The sequence below is a fragment of the Oncorhynchus tshawytscha genome, linkage group LG12, assembly GCF_018296145.1.
Source record: "Oncorhynchus tshawytscha isolate Ot180627B linkage group LG12, Otsh_v2.0, whole genome shotgun sequence".
In the NCBI taxonomy this organism is placed as follows: domain Eukaryota; kingdom Metazoa; phylum Chordata; class Actinopteri; order Salmoniformes; family Salmonidae; genus Oncorhynchus; species Oncorhynchus tshawytscha.
In genome coordinates, this window is record NC_056440.1 from 67,020,764 (window position 1) to 67,046,720 (window position 25,957).

At 44.5% G+C, this 25,957-nt stretch overlaps 1 protein-coding gene across 1 annotated transcript; it reads left to right on the top strand.

Annotated features, from left to right (window-relative positions):
• Nucleotides 1-25,450, top strand: aldh1a2 (aldehyde dehydrogenase 1 family, member A2). The gene is made up of 13 exons (XM_042330951.1): nt 1-220; nt 11,735-11,839; nt 12,604-12,744; nt 15,711-15,840; nt 17,241-17,302; nt 18,052-18,180; nt 18,449-18,562; nt 21,808-21,910; nt 22,906-23,090; nt 23,419-23,583; nt 23,833-23,990; nt 24,228-24,302; nt 24,500-25,450. Exons 1-13 carry the CDS (start codon nt 98-100, stop codon nt 24,570-24,572), a joined length of 1,563 nt encoding a protein of 520 aa, XP_042186885.1. The 5' UTR covers nt 1-97; the 3' UTR covers nt 24,573-25,450.
• Nucleotides 25,451-25,957: the final 507 nt, after the last annotated feature.

Consider the following 25,957-nt stretch of genomic DNA (forward strand, 5'->3'; position numbering starts at 1 on the left):
CCTGGTTATAAACACAGGAAGGATTCCAAAGTCCTAATCAGAAATCAGTAGAAAAAAACGAAGACGCATCTGCAACAGACACACGGAGGCAGGCGCGATGACTTCCAGTAAAATCGAACTCCCTGGTGAAGTGAAGACCGACGCCGATGCCGCTGCGCTCATGGCATCTCTCCAGCTAATGCCCTCGCCGGTGCCCAACGCCGAGATCAAGTACACCAAGGTCTGTGAAACAACTTAAACTTTTACTCCGAGTCACATATTATGTTCAATGTATCATATCTCTTCTATTATGCAGAATATTTCCCCCCTAAAGGCATTTGTCTGTAGATGATAGACACAATTTTCAAAGTGTGTAACTGCCCAATTTAGCCAATGTCTTTGCGCACAGTACAGGTGATTGAGCCCGAAGGTCTGGATTTACCCTCGTAAAATTGGTTTCAGATCTTTTCTCGCATTCATTGCTCAACTCATAGCATAGAATACAGCTCATCAACATGTGTCGTACAGTATGTGTGAAACGTTTCTAAAAGTTATCACATACGGCCACATCGAGTGTTTTCCAAGGCATGTTTGAATGATTAACAGTGCTGCCAACATGATTATATTGCACAGGTGGTTTTTATTTCACTTTTATATTCACCATGACTCATATAGTCTGTATGTCATCTGCAGTGGCTACAATGAATAGTATTTATCACAGGTGACAGCAGTCATTTAGTGAAGGTCGGCATTTTTTCAGATAGAATGTTGTCGTTACGCAATTCTGTCCAGATAGAATAAACGTCCCGTAACCTACCGTTATGTGATTGATAATAAACGCATGTTATTAACTATTTATTGATTATAAACATGATTCCCAGGTATCTTATATCATTTGCATACAATTAGAAAAACTACCTTGTTGCTGTGATTCATTCACACCTGTAATTGCAAAAGACGATTGAATTGAAAATGTTCACTTTGGAAGATGTTTTTGTTGTAAAAATCCATGGTTTGGTCTGATATACATTTGATAGGTCTATTGTCATATTTTATCTTAAGTGTGCTTTTTTTCGTTTCAAAATATGTATTTAAACTAATTGTATTCAATCATATCAAAGCTTGAACATAAAATGAGGAGGGTCTTAGTTTCTTTGCCGTAAGAAGCAATTTCACTGGTTTTAGAACCCCTTACGCATGTTGTAAATTCTATTAATTTTACTATGATTTAGAATAAGTTATTAGATTCACGGAATTAATTGCAAAGTCGTGGTGTTCTAGTCCATTATTGTCCTTAGACGTCCGCATGACTCTTCTGACCTCATGCAAAATTACGCAAGAACACTTGATGAAATGTGAAGACTTATTTCAATCACAAGTCTCATGTTTCCTACATATTTTATTTGATGTGTACTCTATAGCCTAGACATTGTATTTGAATGGTATTTGAATAGATTTTTGTGCCGTTACACTTGTGGTTGGTTATTATGGGCTCCGTTGGCGTTTAAGTAGGCCTACACAGCAATAGCAGGAATCAGACTCCAAGGGCTTCCTCTGAAAGTGTCATATTTTTGGTCATTATTGTTTACACATTTTAGGCTTGCATTTTGAGGATTACATTAATGAGAATAATATAGGCCCTGTGATGTCAGTATAGGCCCAGTATAGGCTGTTTCTCAACTCCCCCTTTACTTAATGCTGGTATACATTTAATCAAATCACTAGGACCTGACTGTAGAGTCACCATCCAAACATGCATAATAATGTGGATGTTTGTCTGTTTGCTGTAGCATGGTTCCTCCTGCAGTTTGAAATCCTATGCTTTTATTGCCATGAGTGTGAGTAAAGGGCACTTCTTATTGAGGAGAGCTCCATAACAGCACAATATGAAGTACAGTGTTGTAATCGGTGTTAGCCTCACACCTTGTTGTTGTAAGTTCAAAGGGCACTTCGCTGAGGCAACAAGCAACTTACAGTGGTCTACTCGCCATAAGAGGAGAACTGGTTTAGCATGCCTGCCTTATGTGCACAGTCATGCTATCAGCTCTCCTTCCCTCTCTCCCTCTCTCTACCTCCCTCATGCTTAGTATTATTTAAAAGAATGCACGCAAAGGGTAGAATGTATAGGAGAACCTTTAGGGAGCGCAGGGCTTGGTGAATTAACCCCCAGGAATTTGAATCATCCAGTCCCTGTTGGTTTGGTGGACATGGGGGGCAGGAGATCACTGATTTATGGCCACCCCTGATGCAGGCGCTCCTCTCCTCACACCCTGTTCATGTTCTATCCACCCCACCGCCTGCCTGCCAGGGGGAGAATGAACACTGCGAGCAGGGTCCTTAGCTAGGAGAGAGCTGGCCTTCTGGACTGTGGGCGCATGCTCTCTGTGTAGCCCTATGCATTCTTCCACTCCTTGTAGGCCAGTTGTGTGATGTGCCTCTGCCTTTTGCAGCCAGACGTCCAGTAGAGAGCTGAGAATGAACATGCTTGTAACGCAGCTCCTTACACTCAGGGTTAGAATTGTTTCCTTGGTCTCACATGAGCTTGAGTATGTTGATGTTTTTTCTACTTACTGTAAAACATGATCATTGATAAGTGAATATGAATACAATTTGAGATAGTCACCATGACTGGGCATGCATTTTTTTCAGTCAACAGTTTTGTTTTGCAAATGGATGTTACCAATAGTGTGTCCCTGAAGATATGCCCATAGTATGTTTAGCACCAACAGTGACTGTAGAGAGGTGTGAGATAGAGAGGTGTCATCTCCATAGACGCTTTACCCTTGTCCCTTTCACTGAGCCATGAACTGTTTGGCGTCAAAGAGACATTTGTGTGAACGTGTCAGTTAAGCGATCTCCCTCCCTGCGTGGGATTGTGCAGATCAGTGAAACTTTGGAAGGTCTGCTCAGGTCTCCCTTTGCTTTGTTATAATAAAAAAATCTAACTTTTTCACACCCCGCTCTCCTGTAGCTACAGCCGTAAAAAGAGGGTGCTCGGGTCTCGGTTCCTCCATCCACCCTACCCCCACTTCACCATAGCTTGTGGCCTGAAACCAGCTGGGTAGTAAGAGTCTAAGCTAGTATAAAAACATAGCATTTGAATGGTCACAGGAGAGTCGGCTTTAGAGCTCTCCGTCTGTGAGGTAGTCCGCAGGGCTGATAGCACCACGAAGGAAGCCATAAATTAACCTACCCTGATGGGCATTTATTGATGATTTTAGCTTTTTGCAGAGCGGGGAGAGAGAGGAGAAGGATAAACTGTGTGGTGTATAGTTAATGAATGGAGACAGAGCCAGTGTTAGCAGGGTTTTAGGGGGTGATTTCTCTGGCCCGGGTGGCTTCTCACACCGCTCAATGATTAGGAGTCGTTAAACCAGACACCTAGAAGAATAAATCTTTAGAGATGGAGGGAAGGAGCATTTCTGGCACATTCTCCAAGTTGTTGAGAGCGACACCTGGAAATGCAAAGTTGAGGTCACAAAATGTGTTTGATTTGATACTTAGTGTGTATGATCCTGCATAATGTTTGAGCGGCCAAGGTATAGACATTTTTTCTGTCATTGTTTACTATAAAACTGTTATGCAGGGATTCCTCATTGTCAGTAGGACAGAAGTAGCTGAAGTTAATGGTAAACTGCAGTCACTGTAGCACGGTTGTAGTTTAGTGTACTTTTACAGATGTAGGATCTTGAGTTGAGAAAATAATCCTGCAGCAACAGGAGATGTGAATTATTATGTGGATTCTAATTCATGAACATTTTTGTTCGGGGTTGATACATTTTTCGTAAGGGATAATCAAGTCTGAAATTTCAAAGTGGATATTACAAACTTCAGAAGCCTTTCTAAACTTCAAATACACCACAAGTTGTACTGTTCCAGCATTGCAGTTATCCTGTAACAGGGTGCTCAAATTAACATCCTACACCTGTGAGCGTACATAGACTGTGGGGAATGAGGACTGTAAATCAGTGAATCCTGGCAGAGGAATTTGGGCCGTAATCCAAATAGGGTTTAATTTTCAACTGTGTCAAATGCAGTGAAACAGGAAGAGCTATGCGTATGCAACCTCCGCAATGTTCAAACATACCAGACTTTAACTAGACGCAGTTGCCATGCTCATTATATAGCTTCCCAATGTAAATAATGGCTTTTATTTTCCAGATTGGCTTACGTTAACTGTTTAAAAAAAACGAATTGTGCAATTGCTGACACTTTAGGCCCTAATAGGAATCTATAACCTGCATATTGAAGCGAGGAAGGGTTTTGTAAACTAATCTGTGAGAAATCCAGTCAGTCAGTCAATGTGGATGAATGAAAGAGGCCCCATCAATCCATCACTGATTGAGATAGTACAGATGAAGGCTGGGGCTCCCCAATGCTAGGTGCTGTCCACTGGGCTGTAAATTCTGGGCCTGTCTCACAGTGTGGGTCAGTGACCTGCCTTGCCAGAACCTGACCTGCACTTCTGGAGTTTTTCACTTCAAAACCACCATCTTACTGCGATGAACATCAAACAAACCCCAAGGTGGAGGACACTGGGAGACTGAATGATTTATCACAACTAGCACAGCTAGTGTTCACTTCTTCTCTCTCTCTCTCCGATTCCCTCTCTTTCTTGTTTCACACTCTCCCCCCTTCTTTCTCTCCGACGCACAGTCACAAACGCAGTTATACACATCCCTGGTTGTGACAGGGTGAGCTTGCGGTACCATGAATATGTCTGTCGTTGTGAAATGGCTGTTTGTGCAGTGAGTGTAAATTATCGTCTGAGCAGAGGCGTCAACATTGGGTCTCCTGTCTCTTAATCACTCTTTAAGGAAGCCCGGTGACAGGGAGGTTATCCCATTAACTTCTATACCTTAAGTCTTCAGGCCGGTTGACATGGAACATGTAAATCCTTATGGTGTCATTGTGAAAAACTGCTGGCTCCATAAATCCTCTGATATCCATATAAAACTCTCCCCTCTAGAGAGTCTTAGATACACAGAGAGCAGAAGTCTGCCAGACATGAAGTCATAGTCACCAGGCCCCAGTCACCCCTTATCACTAGTGGATCACTGTAGTTATATTCTACCCAGATGACATTTATTTGTGTTATTTCTCCCACTGACAGAAGGTAGTGGAAGCATAGAATATTCTATTCTTACATCAATGTAATATTTTGATCATTTGAACCCTTAGAAAAATATGGTTAAGTCTTTCAGTCTTAAAGGCTTATGCTCTTTATGAAAATCTGGGATTTGATATCCACAATATTATTTTATGAAATTAGGCTATTTCTTTAACGCAGATATTTATTTAATTAGGATAAATGTTATGTTTGAAATCTGCACAGATGATACAGCTGATTGAAAGACAAACTCAGTGTACCTCAGTGAAAGTGTCAATCTCAGACTCTGTAGACATTGACACCACATGGCGGCTTAGAAGAGGCTGTGCCGCCCAACTCCAACTCCCGCATGTTCCATCCATTTGAACAAATGACAATTCATATTCAAACACAGTTTCCTATTGAATTTCTGTTTCTTGCGTTAAGGAGTGAGGGGGAACAGATTCAACTTTCTCACCACACACACAGTCAAGACAAAGATGTTTGCCAGTCGGTGACAGCGGGGTCGTCCCCTCCACACCCAGGAGTGCAGGGTGGCATTGTCTCCGGGTGTGTGAATGGAAAACATGAAGGTTCTATGGTGTCAGGAGGACTGGGGAAAAAACACCAACTGGGCTCCAGTTTCACATGCCCTCCTCTCGCTTGTAACAGTAGTAATTATAAATGTCTTGAAACAGATCCAGAAAACAGAGCGGAAATAGAGGTCCTGTGATAGGAAAGGATATGAAACTTCCTGTGCAGACGAAAGCTGCAGGTGCCCTGATCAGGATCCGTCTGGCTGTGGAATCTTGGCCTGCTGTGTATAAACATATATGTATGTTTTTAACTCTCTCCTGCCTCCTAAAAATGGACGAGAAATGAGTCCCATTAAATATTCCTTAAGCGTGTGAGCCATGAGAAGACGCTAGAGGCCAAACAGATGTTTTGCTGGCTGCTGTGAGTACTTTGGCATCCCCTGCCTGCCCTCACTCCAAAGTGCAGTTGTGGAGCAGCCTCCAGAGAGAGCACAGTGGCAGATGAGAAATGGATCAGCAGGACTGCGCCTTGAATTCACTGAACTGATGGAACATTACTCTTTAGTTTCTCAATGTCTGCTGATTGCACATGTATTCTCAGGGGACTCCCAAATATATCTACCTTTTGCTTGGTCGAGGTGATAATCACCTAGTCCCATTGCAGTGAGAGCATGTTGTAGTTAAGCAGAGCATATTTTCATATTGACATTTGTGCCCTTTATAGTGAACAATAGAGCCACGCTGATGTGATCAGAAACATGTATTCTGTAAACCTTATGTTCATCGTTGGCTTCAGGCACGCATGTCTCATCATTTCATCAGCCAAACAGACAAGTACTGTCAGCAATGTGAGATTGACAGTTTTAACAGAAAAACATGGGGGTTGCTAAATGTTTGCAGCTGTCCTGTGGCCCATGCATAAAGTGTTGACCTATCTGCAGACTGTCCAGTTCCCATCCACGCCAGGCAGCTCTCTCTCTCTGTGTTGTAGGAGGATCAGATGTCACGGCTGCACCGGGAGCACAAACTCTGCCAACTTTCTGTAATACCAAAATGGCCTGCGTGTTTACCAAATAATAAGAAACCACACAGCTTGAAGCATTCCCTCATAAACACAAATCGATTGATTTCATTCAGTGTAAAGGTTCTATGCATTTTTAGCAGTTGTCTTCATGTTGGTGTACTGTGAGAGGTCTGGATCCCACCACTTGTTTTCTTTCCTATTTGTACAATACACACAACATATAACTTTCCCATATCAGTTATCATCTTAAAACAGGCTTTGGGACTGACATACAGTACCAGTAAAAAGTTTAGACACATCTACTCATTCTGGGGGTTTTCTTTATTTTCACTATTTTCTACATTGTAGAAAAGTAGTAAATACATCAAAACTATGAAATAACACATTTGAAACATGTCGTAACCAAAAAAGTGTTAAACAAATCAAAATATATTTTAGATTTTAGATTCTTTAAGGTAGCCACATTTTGCATTGATGACAGCTTTGCACACTCTTGGCATTCTCTCAACCAGCTTCCCCTAGAATGTCTTAAAGGAGTCTTAAAGGAGTTCCCACATATGCTGAGTACTTGTTGGCTTCTTTTCCTTCACTGTGCGGTCCAACTCATCCCAAACCATCTCAATTGGGTTGAGGTCTGGTGATTGTGGAGGCAAAGTCATCTGATACAGCACTCCATCACCATCCTTCTTGGTCAAATAGCCCTTACAGGTGTGTTGGGTCTTTGTCCTGTTGAAAAACACATGATAGTCCAACTAAGCGCAAACCAGAATGCCCACCCTAATCACACCCTGACCTAACCAAATAGAGAAATAAAAAGGCTCTCTAAGGTCAGGGCGTGACACAGATGGGATGGCGTATCGCTGCAGAATGCTTTGGTAGCCATGCTGGTTAAGTGTGCCTTGACAGTGTCACGAGCAAAGCACCCCCACACCATCACACCTCCTCCTCCATGCTCCACGGTGGGAACTACACCCGCGGAGATCATTCGTTCACCTACTCTGCGTCTTCCAAAGACACTACGGTTTGAACCAAAAATCTCAAATCACCGGTCTAATGTCCATTGCTCATGTTTCTTGGCCCAAGCAAGTCTCTTATTATTATTGGTGTCCTTTAGTAGCGGTTTCCTTGCAGTAATTCAATCATGAAGGTCTGATTCACACAGTCTCCTCTGAACAGTTTTGATGTTGAGATGTGTCTGTTGAACTCTGTGATGCATGTATTTGGACTGCAATTTCTGACACTGGTAATTTTGCAGCAGAGGTAACTCTGGGTCTTCCATTCCTGTGGCGGTCCTCATGAGAGCCAGTTTCATCATAGCGCTTGATGGTTTTTTGTGACTGCACTTGAAGAAACTTTCAAAGTTCTTGAAATGTTCCGGATTGACTGACCTTCATGTCTTAAAGTAATGATGGACTGTCATTTCTCTTTGCTTATCTGAGCTGTTCTTGCCATAATATGGACTTGGTCTTTTACCAAATAGGGCTATCTTCTGTATATTACCCCTACCATGTCACAACACAACTGATTGGCTCAAACGCATTAAGAAGGAAAAAAATTCCACAAATGAACTTTTAACAAGGCACACCTGTTAATTGAAATGCATTCCAGGTGACTACCTCATGAATCAGGTTGAGAGAATGCCAAGAGTATGCAAAGCTGTCATCAAGGCAAAGGGTTGCTACTTTGAATAATCTAAAATATATTTAGATTTGTTGAATTTTTGGGGGGTTACTACATGATTCCATATGTGTTATTTCATAGTTGTGATGTCTGCACTATTATTCTACAAAGTAGAAAATGGTCAAAATAAAGAAAACCTTGAATGAGTAGGTGTTTCCAAATTTTTGACTGGTACTGTAGCTGTTATTTTTTCATTTTGCTAGACTTGATTGGAGCTAAGACATGGTCAATTTATTTATAATGGCTCATTATCAAAGGCAGTGAGTACTTATATGGGGATAATGATTTGTATACAAATGAAACCGCCATGTGTGGTGAGAGCAAGGACACCACGGGGGGATGGGAAAAACAAAAAGAAAACACATCATTTCAAAATTTGCACTTTTGCTCTTGAGTTTCCATCTGAGTTTTTTCCCCCTTCGTTTCTAAATGAACCTAAAAGCAATTTTAAGAAACGTTGCGAGTTGATTTAGTGTGTAGCCTTGTCGTCTTAATCAACTCTCTGAATGGGACGAGACAAAAGTCTAACAGCCCCCTGAGCCCCGAGAGGGCCGAGCCAAACGGTGGCTGATGGTTGTCCTTTTCTAGCCATGATTTAGATGGCTGCCTGGTCCACTGTTCCCCTGTTTTATCCCCTCTCCTTCGGCGGTGCCTTGTGAGAGGGGTTACGCCGTGCATAAAGCTACCCACGGACTGCATTCTTGCTCAGACTATCGGGGCTGTCAGGGGGCTCCCCTGATTTAGGACGTTCCACTACAGTGGCCCCTATAAATTTTAAAACTAATTCCGTGCTCTATAGGGCTTTCTGTTTTTGTAGCAGGCCCTCAGCTCCTCGTCGTCACTGACACTTTTATGAAGTGCTCTTAATGAGAGTCAGATTAAAGGTGGCCCCCAATGGAAGGCGCCTGATAACACTCAGCTTGGATGAACTGGAAGAGAACTCACTGAGAAGGCTAGGCTGGGGCTGGGAGAGAACTCACTGAGAAGGCTAGGCTGGGGCTGGGAGAGAACTCACTGAGAAGGCTAGGCTGGGGCTGGGAGAGAACTCACTGAGAAGGCTAGGCTGGGGCTGGGAGAGAACTCACTGAAAAGGCTAGGCTGTGGCTGGGAGAGAACTCACTGAGAAGGCTAGGCTGGGGCTGGGAGAGAACTCACTGAGAAGGCTAGGCTGGGGCTGGGAGAGAACTCACTGAAAAGGCTAGGCTGTGGCTGGGAGAGAACTCACTGAGAAGGCTAGGCTGTGGCTGGGAGAGAACTCACTGAGAAGGCTAGGCTGTGGCTGGGAGAGAACTCAATGAGAAGGCTAGGCTGTGGCTGGGAGAGAACTCACTGAGAAGGCTAGGCTGGGGCTGGGAGAGAACTCACTGAGAAGGCTAGGCTGGGGCTGGGAGAGAACTCACTGAAAAGGCTAGGCTGTGGCTGGGAGAGAACTCACTGAGAAGGCTAGGCTGTGGCTGGGAGAGAACTCACTGAGAAGGCTAGGCTGTGGCTGGGAGAGAACTCACTGAGAAGGCTAGGCTGTGGCTGGGAGAGAACTCAGTGAGAAGGCAAGGCTGTGGCTGGGAGAGAACTTACTGAGAAGGCTAGGCTGTGGCTGGGAGATAACTCATTGAGAAGGCTGGGCTGTGGCTGGGAGAGAGCCCACTAATAAAGTCTGGGATGTGGTTGGGAGAGAGCCCACTGGGGGCCTGTGTCGATTCTGCTGTCTGAAATGACTGTGGGTCCACTTTGTGTGCTGTGCTGGGATGTGTTGGACGAGGACCCTCAGTGGGCCTGTTTCTATCTGTTGTGTGTGGGGGGAAGTGTTCAGGGCAGGCTAATACAGATTCATTGAAATTGTATACATGTTTGTATGGTATGGCCCACAGAGTGGTACAGGCAGATACCGAACACCTGAACACTCAAACATGAGTTATTCATGTGCAAGGTTCTTCTTGTAAAGCAGCCAACTGCAGGAGAGAGTGAGTGGGAGGGAGTGAGAGTGATGTCTGTGTGCTGAGTCTTCAATGGTTTCCAAGCGAGCTGGCATTTTATACCTGCCCTAAAGTAAACACTCCTCACAGTTTACAGCCAATTAAATTGTGCTTAAGCCTCTAAGTTTACGTTGGTAAACATGTTGGAGAGCTAGAGAGGCCTGGGCCAGCGGGACACTTGAACCCTGCTTTCAGTTCTGCTCTCAGTGTATCTTTTCTCCCTCTCAAATAAAAGTATGGTAAGAGCACATGTGTATACAGGAGGATTTAAGCCAGCAGATGTTTTCTTAACACCCCATCTATCAGACAGACTGACATCAATTAAAAACAGTGTCTGAGGAGGCGCTGTGATAGACCAAAACATGTCAATAAGCCAACGGGACAGAGACATCTTTAATTTACCTTACTCTTACATAAGACATCCGTCACATTTGTATAATCAAATCACACCAGTTTGTTAGGGGGCTTTTAAAATGAAGCTCAGAGGACTGTTATTAAACACTCAGGCCAATTCCTTGAGATATGTCCCATTTCTGTTATTTGTCTAAACATTTGTTTTTCTTTGGGTCTTTATTGAGCTTGAAAAGAGTCCGTTTGGAATCCCAGGTGGTTGTTTAACAGACGGCTTGCTTTAACGCATCACAGAAACCAAGTGTGGCCTGTGTTTTATGATCTCATAAACGAGCAGCGATGTTGTGAAACGTGTGTCTCTCTCTCTCTCTGTGTGTGTATATGTTTATGTATGTGTGTGCGCACGTGTGTGTGTGTATGAGAGAGTGAGGGGGTGTCTGGTGTCTGATAGGGATTTATCTCTCCCCCACCTCTTTGTCTAGATGTTGGAGTACTCCCCAGAGAGCCATGCGGGGCAGGCAGGAATCTCTGTCCACATTTCCACAGATTCTTCCCTTTCCCTCCCTCCCTCCCCCTCTCTCTCTCTCTCTCTCTCTCTCTCTCCCTCCCTGCCTGGCTCCCTGCCTCTCTGCCTCTCTCCCTCCCTTACACAAGAACTGAGAGGCACTTGTAGGAGCCAGGCTCACTCTCACTAGACTGTTTATCAGGAACTACCATTAGTTACGGAATAGGTTGTTTTTTTTGCACCACGGTAACAAAACAATACGTTTTTATTCAATAATATAACACACATTACCAATGATCCAACCTTACAATTATGCTCCCTCTCAAACTGATCCCAATAATCTAATCATGAAACACAGCACATTTTTAACAGCACATTTCTTATTTGATCAGGTAAATACTTCTGTCTTGATTCAGCATTTGTGTGTTGAGAAAACTGCACAAGTAAAATGTTATACCAGGGCCCCTGTGCCTCTTTAGAGCAGGAATGGCTGAATAGGCTCTGGAGAGAAACAGAGCTGCTCCTAGAACCAGATTTTCCCTCTCACATGGGCCTCTCCATCCTGTGCACTGAACGCTGCATCTTTTCTCCCTGCAGATTTTCATCAACAATGAGTGGCAAGACTCTGTGAGCGGAAAGACCTTCCCAGTCTACAACCCAGCCAGCGGAGAGCAGATCTGTGAGGTCCAAGAAGCAGAGAAGGTATTGTAAAAAATAAAAACAAATCTGTAGTTTCTGCATTCCCATATCTTATATTTTCAGAAATGAAAACACAGGTACTTTCCCTTGCAGTGTTTGAGGATGAGATGTTTGTTAGACAGAGCTACACTTGGGTTTTCCACACGTGTTTCCCACCACGTCTGCCCTGGCATCCTCTCCTTCATGCATTGTCCATGTGTGAGTTATGTGTCCAAAAAAACAAGGAAAGCAAACGGGCAGGGAGTTTAGTCTAATGTGGTTTGGTTCTCTGGCTCGGCTGTTCCTCCTCTCCTTTCCTAAATCAGCACCTCTGTGTGGAATAACTGAAGCAGAACAAGCCTTAAACATGCTAATGGAAGATCCATTAAGTATCATTCGGAAAAGACAGACACATTTTATTTGTCTCAATGGAGGTGGAGAAACACCTGTTAACTGGATAAGGTTCGATCATTAAACTGCGTACTGGATACGGTTTCTCTGTTTCTCTACCTCAGGCTGATTCAATCGGGGCAGCAGGGTAGCCTAGTGGTTAGAGCCTTGGACTAGTAACCAGAAGGTTGCAAGTTTAAACCCCCCAGCTGACAAGGTACAAATCTGTCATTCTGCCCCTGAACAGGCAGTTAACCCACTGTTCCTAGGCTGTCATTGAAAATAAGAATTTGTTCTTAACTGACTTGCCTAGTTAAATAAAGATTAAAAAAATAGAATCGTTTCTCTGTTTCTCTCCCTCAGGCTGATTCAATCATTAAACTGTTTCTCTTCTACAGGCTGATGTGGACAAGGCGGTGCAGGCGGCCCGGCTGGCCTTCACCCTTGGTTCAGTGTGGCGGAGGATGGACGCGTCAGAAAGGGGTAGACTGCTGGCTAAACTGGCTGACCTGGTGGAGAGGGACAGTGCCTATCTAGCAGTGAGTCTACCACAGTGCTCTAATTCCAGATCCTGGACTTCTTTGTTTTTGCAACATGCTCAAAGGAACATACACTATACAGTTCAGATTCCTTGACTTTTTCACATTTTGCCACGTTACAGGGTTATTCTAAAATTGATTAAATAAATAAAAAATCCTTAGCAATCTACACACAATACCCCATAATGACAAAGCGAAAACAGGTCATGAGACATTTTTACAAATTTAAAAAATAATAAAAATGTATGTACTTATTTACATAAGTATTCAGACCCTTTGCTATGAGACTCGAAATTGAGCTCAAGTGAATCCTGTTTCCATTGATCATCCTTGAGATGTTTGGATTCCACCTGTGGTAAATTCAATTGATGGAACATGATTTGGAAATGCACACAACTGTCTATATATGGTCCTATAGTTGACAGTGCATGTCAGCGCAAAAACCAAGCCATGAGTTCGAAGGAATTTTCTGTACAGCCCCGAGACAGGATTTTGTTGAGGCTCAGATCTGGGGAAGGGTACCAAAAGATTTCTGTAGCATTGAAGGTACTCAAGAACACAGTGGCCTCCATCATTCTTAATTTGAAAAAGTTTGGAAGCACCAAGACTCTTCCTAGAGCTGGCCACCCGGTCAAACTGAGCAATCAGGGGAGAAGGGCCTTGGTCAGGGAAGTGACCAAGAACCCGATGGTCACTCTGACAGACCTCTAGAGTTCCTCTGTGGAGATGGGAGAACCTTCCAGAAGGACAACTATCTCTGCAGCACTCCACCAATCAGGCCTTTATGGTAGAGTGGCCAGACGGAAGCCACTCCTCAGTAAAAGGCACATGACAGCCCGCTTGGAGTTTGCCAAAAGGCACCTAAAGGACTCTCAGACCATGAAAAGCCAGATTCTCTGGTCTGATGAAACCAAGATTAAACTCTTTGGCCTGAATACCAGGCATCACGTCTCGAGGAAACCTGGCACCATCCCTACGGTGAAGCACGGTGGTGGCAGCATCATGCTGTTGTAACAGTTTTGCTTCCGTCCCCCTCCTCGCCCCTACCTGCGCTCAAATCAGGGAGCCTCTGCACACATCGCTCTACTAAATCCGTGCCGTGGCCACTACTTCAAGGTCTCAGAGCACCGATTGAAAAGCTATTATCGCACACCCCGCTAACTAGCTATCCATTTCACACCGGTTACACTGTGGGGGTGTTTTTCAGCGGCCGGGACTGGGAGACTAGTCAGGATCGAGGCAAAGATGAACAGAGCAAAGTACAGAGATATCCTTGATAAAAACCTGCTCCAGAACGCTCAGGACCTCAGACTGGGGTGAACGTTCACCTTCCAACTAGACAAAGACCCTAAGCACGCAGCCAAGGCAATGCACGAGTGACTTTGGCGTAAGTCTCTGAATGTCCGTGAGTGGCCCGGCCAGAGCCCAGACTTGAACCCGATCAAATATCTCTGGAGATACTGAAAATAGCTGTGCAGCAATGCTCCCCATCCAACCTGACAGAGCTTGAGAGGATCTGCAGAGAAGAATGGGAGAAACTCCCCAAATAAAGGTGTGTCAAGCTTGTAGCGTCATACCCAAGAAGACACAAGGCTGTAATTGCTGCCAAAGGTGCTTCATCAAAGTACTTAGTAAAGGGTCTGAATGGTTATGTAAATTTTAAAACATTTCTAAAAACCAGTTTTTGCTTTGTCCTTATGGGGTATTGTGTGTAGATTACAGAATAAGTCTGTAACCTAACAAAATGTCAGCACAATAACAGTTAGTTGGGAGTTTCATGAAATGGGTTTCCATGGCCGAGCAGCCGCAGACAAGCCTAAGATCACCATGCGCAATGCCTAGTGTTGGTGGGACTGGTGTAAAGCTCGCCACCATTGGACTCTGGAGCAATGGAAATGCGTTCTCTGGAGTGATAAATCAAGCTTATCCATTTGGCAGTCCAACGGACAAATCTGTGTTTGGCGGATACCAGGAGAACGCTACCTGCTCGAATGCATAGTGCCAACTGTAACATTTGGTGGAGGAGGAATAATGGTCTGGGGCTGTTTTTCATGGTTCAGGCTATGCCCCTTAGTTCCATTGAAGGGAAATCTTAACTCTACAGCATACAATGACATTATGGACGATTCTGTGTTTCCAACTTTGTGGCAACAATTTGGGGAAGCCCCTTCCTGTTTCAGTATGACAATGTCCCCATGCACAAAGAAATGGTTTGTCAAGATTAGTGTGGAATAACTTGACTGGCCTGCATAGAGTCCTTACCTCAACCCCTCAACCCTATCGAACACCTTTGGGATGAATTGGAACGCCGACTGTGAGCCAGGCCGAATAGTCCAACATCAATGCCCAACCTCACTAATGCTTGTGTGGATGAATGGAAGCAAGTCCTGGCAGCAATGCTCCAACATCTAGTGGAAAGCCTTCCCAGAAGAGTGGAGGCTGTTATAGCACCAAAGGGGGGAGCAACTCCATATTAATGGCCATGTAATGTACCACGGAAGATCAGAGAAGGATCTTCATAAAACCCCCTTAAAATATAAATGTGTCCATTTTTTACTTGAGATAATAATAATAATAATAACTTGAATTTTTAAGGCATGTTTCTAGACATCCTATGTCACTTTACAATAACATAAATGTTTTCAATTTAAAGCATATTTTTTCAACAATTATTGTAAAAAAAGAACAGATTTAAAACAAACGTATTGTGACAGAGAGATGTCAGAACAAGGGGACTGTTTTAAAAGATGCCGGAGAAAAGCACTATGCTTTTGCCGATGTGGTTATAATAGTGTTAAATCAACCTAATAACCCTAAGACTTAAAGGTTGATTTATAACTGATAGGCACAGTAGCATGATGTTATTTTAGTATCACGTTTCCCCCCGGAGATAATGTTAAGACCCACTGTTTCTTGGAAAAAAACAAAAAGACAAAGATTGTGTTTTAATATATATTTCTCTCCAGACTATAGAGTCCATGGACAGTGGGAAGCCTTTCCTGCCCACCCTGTTTGTGGACCTCCAGGGAACCATAAAGACGCTCAGATACTATGCTGGATATGCAGACAAGATCCATGGAACGTCCATTCCAATGGGTAAGTCTATTCCAACTCAGGCTTTCTGACTGTACGTTATGTAGCCAAAAGCACATTGAATTCTTATTCTCTTCAATTTCAACGAACTAGAACCCAGGCAGAATGTTACAGGTCAGAGGTATGTGGTGGTTGCCAGTGCCAGGTGAAGATTACTAGTTAGCTAGCAACAGATAAGCGGAGCACCAGGCTTCTCTCTGGGGGCCTGCGGGACAGGAGATGAGCTGTGCTGAGGGCACAGAGGTGATGTGAGGGTAAATATGGCTGCTCCCTGGCCAGTTATAAATCTGAGCCTTAATGGTCGCCCTCCTGTTGAGACTGCCACCAGTGGAGCCCAGTGACAGGACTAAAGAGCGAGAGCCGCTGGCTGTTCTGGCTAATTTAAAGCATCGCAACGGGGAGTCTATAGGAGTTAGGACAGCCACTCCGCAGCTCTGTCATAGAGCAACTATTAGCTGGGCGAGGGGTTGGGTGGGTTGGGGTGGTGTTTGGGTAGTAGTTGGTTCTCAGGGACCCACCTGAGGACCAGATGGGGTCTGCTCACTGAGGGCCTGGCATTAGAGAGTCTATATAAGTCATCCACACTCTTTTAACAGGCATGTTAAGTTATTGTTTAGTAGCCAAGAAAATAGAGGACCTAAGAAAGCAGTACGAGTACTGACAACCTCATGAGACTAGCACTGTGGTCTGGTCGCTCTTCAAGCCCCTCCTGTGTTTCTTCACCAAACCCAGCCAGTCCTCAGCTTGTTCAGAGTTTGTCTTTAGCACTATTCCAATGTGCAGCAGTGTTACAGAGCAAACAAACAGAACTGTTTCTGTGGCCTGGATGATGTTGAGATGTCTTATCTTGGCCACCAGGGAAGATGAAGCAATTGGCCAGTCCACCCTTGGGCCTTAGTTCCAGGTCCAAGCTCCTCCTCCTCCTCCTCTCTGGAGCAATGCTTCATCAGCTGAAGCCTTAGCCATCCTGTTCTCATGAACATCACATAACTCTATTGTAATAAACACTGTTCAGTTTTCTACCACTCAATAGCGATTGTTATTACTACTGTTGTAGGGAACGAATAAACATGGCACACCCTCAACGAGTATCATCCTTTACTCTGGTAATGTAAGAGGAATGAAACTCTCCTTCCAACTTAACACCCACTGCTTTCTCCTGACTTTAAACAGAGTGACACGTATAATTTTGCTCAATGTAGCGTAACAAAAGAATGGTACTGTGTGATGTATTGCCTTTTTAGATCAAGATGAATTGTGTTGGTCAAAAGCACAACATGGACACCTGGTGTTTTGATTTGTCATCCGGTCACTGCTCTGCTAATGTCTCATACATGCTCATTTCCCAAACCCAGCTTGAGCAGAGGATAGTAAGAGCCTTGTTCTTGTGTGTTCCTCTACAGATGGAGACTATCTTACGTTCACTAGACACGAGCCCATAGGAGTGTGTGGACAGATCATCCCTGTGAGTGTGCCAGTTTGTTTTCTATTCAGATGTCTAGTCTCAGAGGACAAATCAAACAGTCAATCTCCCACATCTGCAAAGATTCCCACTCAATATGCAGAGAGAGGTGGATAGAAGGAAAGGTGTTGGGATGGTGGTGGTTGTGAGGTCTGGGACAGAGGCAGCCCTGTTGTTAAAACATATTGTGCAGGTTCCTGGAAGTCTCTGACGTGCTTATCAGTGAGTGTATATTTGGGTAAATCTGTTGGCAGGCTGAGAAAGAGACTGTGTCAGATCAGTATAAGCTCAGAGAGAGAGAGAGAGGGGAAGAGGAAGGGGGAGAGAGAGAAAGGGAGAGAGGGGGGGGCACTATGAAAGAGACAAGGGACAGGAGGACAGAAGTAAGAACAGAGCATTGATTGTGCAAGAGCTTGCGGAAGCGTGTGTGGGTCTGTGCTGAGGCCTACTGGGGTTCAGTGTAAAGTAGAAATAACACCCTCCTGTGTAGTACCATGACACGCTCTAAGTACTGCACATGTGTTGCAATTTCCTTGTTTTCTCAGTGATGTGGGAAGAGAATAGATAGGGCGGGAGAACATTTCCTGTCATGACTACGTTGGGCAAGTGAAAGTGAGAGTCTATGAGTGAGTAAGCGACGGAATGTGTGGGAGAGCAGGGAGAGCAGTGAAGAGTTATTGAGTATGAGTGAGCGCCCTTTGTCAAGAGTCTGATGTCCTGTGTGTGTGTGGGGGGGGTGTTTATGTCTACAGTGGAACTTCCCACTGATGATGACTGCATGGAAGCTAGGTCCAGCACTGGCCTGTGGGAACACGGTGGTCCTGAAGCCTGCTCAGCAGACACCCCTCACCTGCCTGTACATCGGATCTCTGGTCAAAGAGGTACAGTACAGCACAATCACCACAGTAACCCAATCCTTAGAGCCTCTTTATCCACATCCTCCATGTCTTCTCTCTGTGTTCGGCCTCTCCCATTCTCTGAGACAGTGTGTCTCTCTTGCCCCTTGTCTTTTTGATGTTCTGTCCATTCTCTCTGGTCTGCTGGTAGGGAGGTTGGGTTGGGTCCGGATTCCCCCACACTGCCTGTGGTTTTGCTTGGCTCTCCTGTCCTCTCCTCTAAAGCTTGTTTCCTCTCATATTGTTTTGACAGGCTGGGTTTCCACCGGGAGTCGTCAATATTTTGCCAGGATTCGGGCCAACGGCAGGAGCTGCGATTGCTTCGCACATGGGCATAGACAAAGTGGCTTTCACAGGATCAACTGAGGTAATTTCCATGAACAAAGTGATTGACGGATAATCCACTGTCCCTATTGCTTTTTTAGTGACACAGTGACCAACATGTGCAGAGCAGCAGAGATGAAGGGCTGGGTAATTAGGGGACATTGGGTTCCTGTATTGAAGTCTAAATAACAAACAAACAGGTGCTTACATAAGCTGTGTGCCCTGTCATTACTTCTCACCACAGGGGATCAGAGGTGAGCAGTCTGCTGCTGGACTTTACCACACACACACTAATGTACACGTACACACGTGCACACTAATGTACACACACACACACACACACACACACACACACACACACACACACACACACACACACACACACACACACACTAATGTACACATACACACGCGCACACTAATGTACACACACACACACACACACACACACACACTAATGTACACATTAAACACACACATCTACACTACACACACGCACATGCACACTCACACACACACACACACACACACACACACACACACACACACACACACACACACACACACACACACACACACACACTAATGTACACACTAACACACACATCTACACTATACACACACACACACACACACACACACACTAATGTACACATTAACACACACATCTACACTTCACACATGCACACACACACACACACACACATATTGTACATACACTGACATACATAGACCAGTCACAGACAAACTGGCTCATAAGTGTACCAGCCAGTGTAATGACAACCTGCTACTGTACCTTACAGAAATTGAGTTGTCTATCAGGTCCCTAGGAAAAACAGCCGCCTTCATAGACAGTGGAAAAATGTTGATGGAAACTAGGAATGATCAACCATGTTAGGCAGTGAGCATTAGGAGATGTTGTGGTTGGATTGCATTCCATTCCAAAAATGCCAATTCCATTCATTTAGATCATTTTATAAACATCTGTTATTGCTAACCACAAATGTACCCCCTCAGGCAGTAAGAGCACCTACAGTAATCTTAACATAATTATGAAGCGCCATAAATCGATGGATTTTATATGTTTTGAAATGACCTGCGTATATTTCACATGTATCTGTCGTAAATGAAACAGGGTTTTGTAGTGTTTAGAGAAGCCCTAGAGTTTATAGTAGCTTTGCTTTGACTCTGGGGATCTGTTTGGAGAGAAAGGGAGGAGAGTGACTGTTTGTGTGTGGTATTCAGCACCCACCAACACTGCTACGCATGTGCAGACATAATAGATTGCTCTTGGTGATAAGGGGACAAACAGAAACACTGTAACCAAAGCAAACTAACATAATATGGAGAAAAACATTTATTTAAATTGTGTGGTTGAATCAAATCCAGGCCTTTATTGAGAATATAAGGGATTTGTTTATTTATTTATTTTTGTTGCAACATCTCTGTCAAGCCCTGTACGGATGACAAAGACCCAGATGTCCACATCATCTGAACGGTTATTAATGAGAACCTGAATGCAGTAATAAAGTTAATGAGGGTGAATAGGGTTTCAATTGATCCTCAGAGTCCATTCATGCAGCCCGAACTTAAGTCATTTAATCATTTGATCAATGCTCCATTACCTAACCAATGAACATCCACAGGGCTTTCTCCACCATCACTGTACATGCTACCAGGCAGCACACACATACGAGCCTTCCTCTTTTTTTTTCTTTTTTTACCATCGGCGGTTACAGAACAATTCCCCAAAAAGTGGCCAGTTGTCTTTAACTGCTTTCTCTGTTGTTGTTTCCTGTGATCTGGAGTCAATTACAGAGTGGATGAAGCGCTGCTGTGAGAGAATGTAGATGCCCAGACTGTGAGTCACCTTGGGTTTCAGTCACACCGGGCGAGAGGGGACAGTGGACACAGCATCCTCTGAGAGGCTGGAGGGGGTAGAGGGGGTGGATGGGTAGAGGCTTGAAGGGGGGTGTGGTTTCAGGTGGCCATTGAGTCAGCGGTCCCTCATCCTTGTACTCACACACACTCAGGGCTATGACTCTCCACAGTAGCGGCGCAAGTGGGAGCCAGCCCACCGTGTCTCCTTTACACTTCAGTGTAACGTTATGCACCCCAGTCAGTTAGTCAGCACCCCTTGAGCCCTGCCATCAAAGAAAGCGACAGCCAGGACAGCTTTAGAGAGCGTGCTGCCTGCCTGCTGCCTGCCTGCCAGAGGAAGGGTTGTCCTGCTGTCCCTGTCACACAGCTGCTCTACCACTCCAACCAGAACACTCAGCAGGCTGCCCTGCTCATTTCCTAACACAGAGTAACGCAGTCTGGCAATATTGGGAAAGTGAGACATTCCAGTGTTAAACATTGTTCGTGCAAAGAGATGAGGCATCACTCTTTTCCACTGGGGGGACTCCCTCTATCTTCTCCCAGCGCTGGTCTTCTCTCTATCTCCTGGAAAATAAAATCATGTGTGTCAGTGACTCCTGGGTGGACAGGAAGTGTGCTTGTTGGTTTATGGTTATGAATGTTGCTCGCTCTCTTTCTCAGGCTTGTCTCTATTTAATAAGGGTGTATCTCATCTCGTGGTGTTGAGAAGTAATGTTGGGGTCAATACAATACATCAGTATAATAAGAGCAGCTGGGCAGACTCAAATACTTGCAAGCGATTCATTTTCACTGAGAGCTCACGCTATGCATTACTAGAGAACCACTGTTTTTACACGTCTCCACTGTGTGAGTCTGGAGGGAGATGGGAAAGGGCTGTGGAATTCAGCAGTATTTGGATAATGGTGAGAGCACTTTTGATGAGGGGAAATTGTGAACAGAGAAGTCGAAAGGAAAGCTCCTGCTGCTGTTTGATAAACACTCCCAACTCCTCAGATCATCCTCAGCATTCAGCGATGCCAGCCAGGGCAGTGTAGGCCCACGTTGCACCAAACAGGCATCACTTTACAACTTATCACAGTTAGGTGTTTCAATGTGCCACACGCCCAGGCTGCTGCTGCCACCCACACAACCTGTGGTTGCTTCTTCCTGCGCTTGATTTAAGAAGAGATGCTGTTCGCTGCTGAAACATCACTTTCTTTTTCTGCTGAAGCCTCCCAGAACCTGTAATAGATATTTTGGCTGTGTGTTTGGCACACTTGTGTTTCTGCGGGCCCAGTGGTGCATCCCTTGTTTTGGGCCTAACCAACCTGCTAAGCTATTTAATGGCTGCATCCATTTAGTGATCCGGCCACAGGTCTGCTTGTGTGTGCGTGAGTAAACTAAACCCAAGCCCTGGTTCCTCCCCAGGTCGGCAAGCTGATCCAAGAAGCAGCTGGGAAGAGTAATTTGAAGAGAGTAACCCTGGAGCTAGGAGGAAAGAATCCCAACATTATTTTTGCAGACGCTGATTGTAAGTTTGATGACATTGTTTTATTAGTTCCTCCCGTTTCCCCATAGGTGGTCGTCCAGATGGAAGCAGGGGTTCCCTATGTGGCATCGCCTGATTTGAAAATGGGGTCGCGAGAGAAAGGCTGAAATAAAATATTCTCTAGATTGGGATTGTAATAAACAGAGCCAAATCTGTTTTTTTCCCTGAAAATTTGGCTCTATCTTTTGAACTTTTTAAGCTTCAAAATATTATGAGCCCATCACTGTTTCCCTCTACAATGCCCACAAGCTGTGCAGGACTCATTAGAACAGAGTGGGCAAGACCAGGCAATAAATCAGACTGGAGGAAAATATTTTGATATTAAAATGGGGTCGCGGGACAAAAAAGTTTGGGATCCCCTGCCTTAAAGACATTGTCTTGATAGAGGGCCGAGGGGGATTATTTACAATGTTTTGTCCAATAATTTAGTCTGACATGCAAAATGAGACAGTGGATGTGTCCACATGGAGTGAGAGCTCTTGCATCTTCAAAAGCTTCCGCTGGGCTTCACAGGGCTGTGAAAACCAATGGATGGATGGCTCTCATGTAAGCTCTAAGTGTCTCACTGAACTGGGGGTGCCGGGGCTTTCAAATGCTTTCAGCAGCCGCGAGAGGGGCTCCCCAAGGCCCGTAAATCAGGAGAATGGAACCTGCCGCGGCCGCCTGCATCAGCCCGAGACCCATAAATCACTGGGCTCCGTTAACCCCTTGCGTGCCATGGCAGGGGCCTGTCTCTCAGGTGTCAGATAGCAAATGTGCAGCATAGAGAATAGCTGGACAGTGGTAGAAAACATTCTGACCATGATTGTGCATGTGTAGTGTATGTGCATTAATGATATTTGCTTTTAATTCATGTAATTTACAAGAACCATATGGAATTTCATCAACATTTTTCAATATGTAATAATATACTACCACATGCCGCTAAAATGAACTGTATACTGAGCCCCCCTCTTACTCTTCTTCCTCTTCCTCAGTGGATCTGGCTGTGGAGCAGGCCCACCAGGGGGTGTTCTTCAATGCAGGCCAGTGCTGCACTGCAGGCTCTCGTATCTTCGTGGAAGAGCCTATCTATGAGGAGTTTGTGCGCAGGAGTGTGGAGAGGGCCAAGAGGAGGACAGTAGGAAGCCCCTTCGATCCCACCACGGAGCAGGGTCCACAGGTGAGGATAGAGGACCATAGACCCTGCAAGGGAGGGAGTAGTCAAACAATACCCTCTATGTCAAAACATATCAGTTATCGACACAATATGTGCATGACCAAATATGATGTATTTTATTTACTGTATGTTAAATATGCTCTTTTGGCTTTCCTTCTTGCTTCCTCCTTTAACCCTCTCCTCTCCTCTCCTCTCCTCTCCTCTCCTCTCCTCTCCTCTCCTCTCCTCTCCTCTCCTCTCCTCTCCTCTCCTCTCCTCTCCTCTCCTCTCCTCTCCTCTCCTCTCCTCTCCTCTCCTCTCCTCTCCTCTCCTCATCTCTCTCTTAATCCAGATCAGCCAGGAGCAGCAGAGCCGCGTGCTGGAGTTTATTCGAAGTGGCATCAGTGAGGGAGCCAGGCTGGAGTGTGGAGGCAAAGCCCTGGGCCTGAAAGGATTCTTCATCGAGCCCACTGTCTTCTCCAATGTCAAAGATGACATGCGCATCGCAAAAGAGGAGGTACGGTGATACACTGACTGACTGGTACACTGAATGAATGATACAAAGTATGACTAAAACTCCCAGTATGACTGAAACACAGTATGACTTTCCATGCCCTATGATTTTACGGAAGGTGGTTTCCAAATAAGTTAAAATGTCTATTAATGGCCTTGCCCCCCACATACTTAATGGTGTGACTAAGCAAGGATGTCATCATGGAATGTTTCAACATGTCATCTTACACATACTACTAACTGTCTACTCCAGATCTTTGGACCAGTTCAGCAGATCATGAAGTTCAAGACTATTGATGAGGTGATTGAAAGGGCCAACAACACAGAGTACGGCCTGGTGGCAGCTGTGTTCACCAGCGATATCACCAAAGCCATGACCATCTCCACAGCCATGCAGGCTGGCACCGTCTGGTAAGACCCTCTCATCATCATAACTATCTATGTGTCCCTGGTTAACCCCATAGATCATATAAATGGTTGAGTCATATTACTGTAGTTTTTTAAACGATAGCTCATACAGTATTCAACTACACTCCACTCAGCATGCTCTTCATTTAACCAGTCTTGACTGCATTACCATTCAACACGATTATTAAACAATGCAGAAGAATCAAAAGCTGATGTTTGATGTATGTTTTGTGTATTTAGGATAAACTGTTTCAATGCCCTGAGCACGCAGTGTCCATTTGGAGGATATAAAATGTCTGGCAACGGGCGTGAATTGTAAGTATTCTTTTCTGTTTCCAAGCCCACTGTCTGAAAGTGTGTGACTAAAGCCAAGCAAGTATTCCTGTAAACTGTGTGTTTACAATAGAGAAAAGTTTGGTTGCAAAATATTCCCAAATTAAGCTTTGTACAATAAGCTTGCTACAGTTCATTAGAAATCTGTTTCATCTGACATTGTGTTTGTATGTTTGCAGGGGGGATTGTGGCCTGAAGGAATACTCAGAGGTGAAGACCATCACCATAAAGATCTCAGCTAAGAACTCCTAAGGCGGCCGGCCACACCACACGTAGTGGAGGAGGACTTCCTCTGAGGCGCACCACTGACCCTCTGGGTGTCTGTCTGTGGTGGTAAAACACACTGATCATCCCAACTAGCCATGACCATGGGCAACTAACTCTATTGGCTGTGAAAACTCCCTTCCCCCTACTCTCCCTCACCTCCCATGGGCATTCCTCACATCAACATCAGCTGTCTCCATCAGCCCGGTGTCCACCGGCGGTCTCAAGTTCACACCAAACCTCTTCTCAACCTACTGCCATCACCCACCTCCTCCACTAACCACACTAAAGCACTCGAAGAGACGATGGGAGAGGCTACTCTGTTCACGTCCCCCCCAAAACCCCCCTAACCCCCAGGAGTTGGACACTCACAGACTTAAGCACCGCACCTCCATCCCCGCTTTGCCCCATGTCAGCTAATCATTGTAGCGTGTTGGGAGGCAGTGTGGTCATGTTGTATCATTGTCAAACCTCACACTGTATGTCATTATGTATCATTGCTTTGGTTTGCCAGGTAACATTCATGGAAGCATATCAGCTCATTCCAAGACCACTGAAGCTCTCAACCTCAGAAATGAATGGATGAGTCCATTGAAACTGTTAATTAGAATTAGCAATTGTTGACATCTAATTGTTCATGTTTTTATTTGAACTTTTACCACTTAACACTGTATGTCAATGTATGACCAATGTAAACGTGAAAACAAAAATGGTTAACCAGGAGTAATGTATTTTAATCATAATGTAAGTTTCTTATCGATGTCCATCTATGTTCATGTTTATACAATTATGTACTATGAAATTATAAGATATAAAAAATGGACCATAGATTTTTTTAGTAAAAAACGTTTTTTTTCTCTCAAAAACCTGGCTCGGCTGTGTTTGTTTCAATGCCAAGGGAAGTAATATGTTGTGATATAGTGCAGTCACTTGCATCAAAGCTCCGTTTCCACATTCATGCCCCAGCTATCTCAGCTCTGACATATTGCTCAGATATTTCATGAGGTCGCACAATTTACAGTTCCGTTCTGGCCAGAGATCTGAAGAGGGTAGACAGGGTGGGCCCCAAGTCTCGTTTTAATATTTAAGTATCAGCAAGACGTAGTCGAGGCTGCTGTTGTAACTCATGGTGAAAAAGAAGAGGAGTTTACTCTCTTAACGAGGCATCTGGTGCAAGCCTTATGTTATGTCTGAGGAGGCACTAAACTGCAACTGCAGTAACAGAGTTAACAGAGATGCTCTTCTGGTGATTATTACAATGTCTTGAATATTAGTGTTAATCTTAACATTCATACCATGAAAGACAATTGTATATTTCTACAGTATGTAGGCCTGAGGATTAAACACAAACAATAACAGGCCTATACATCTGG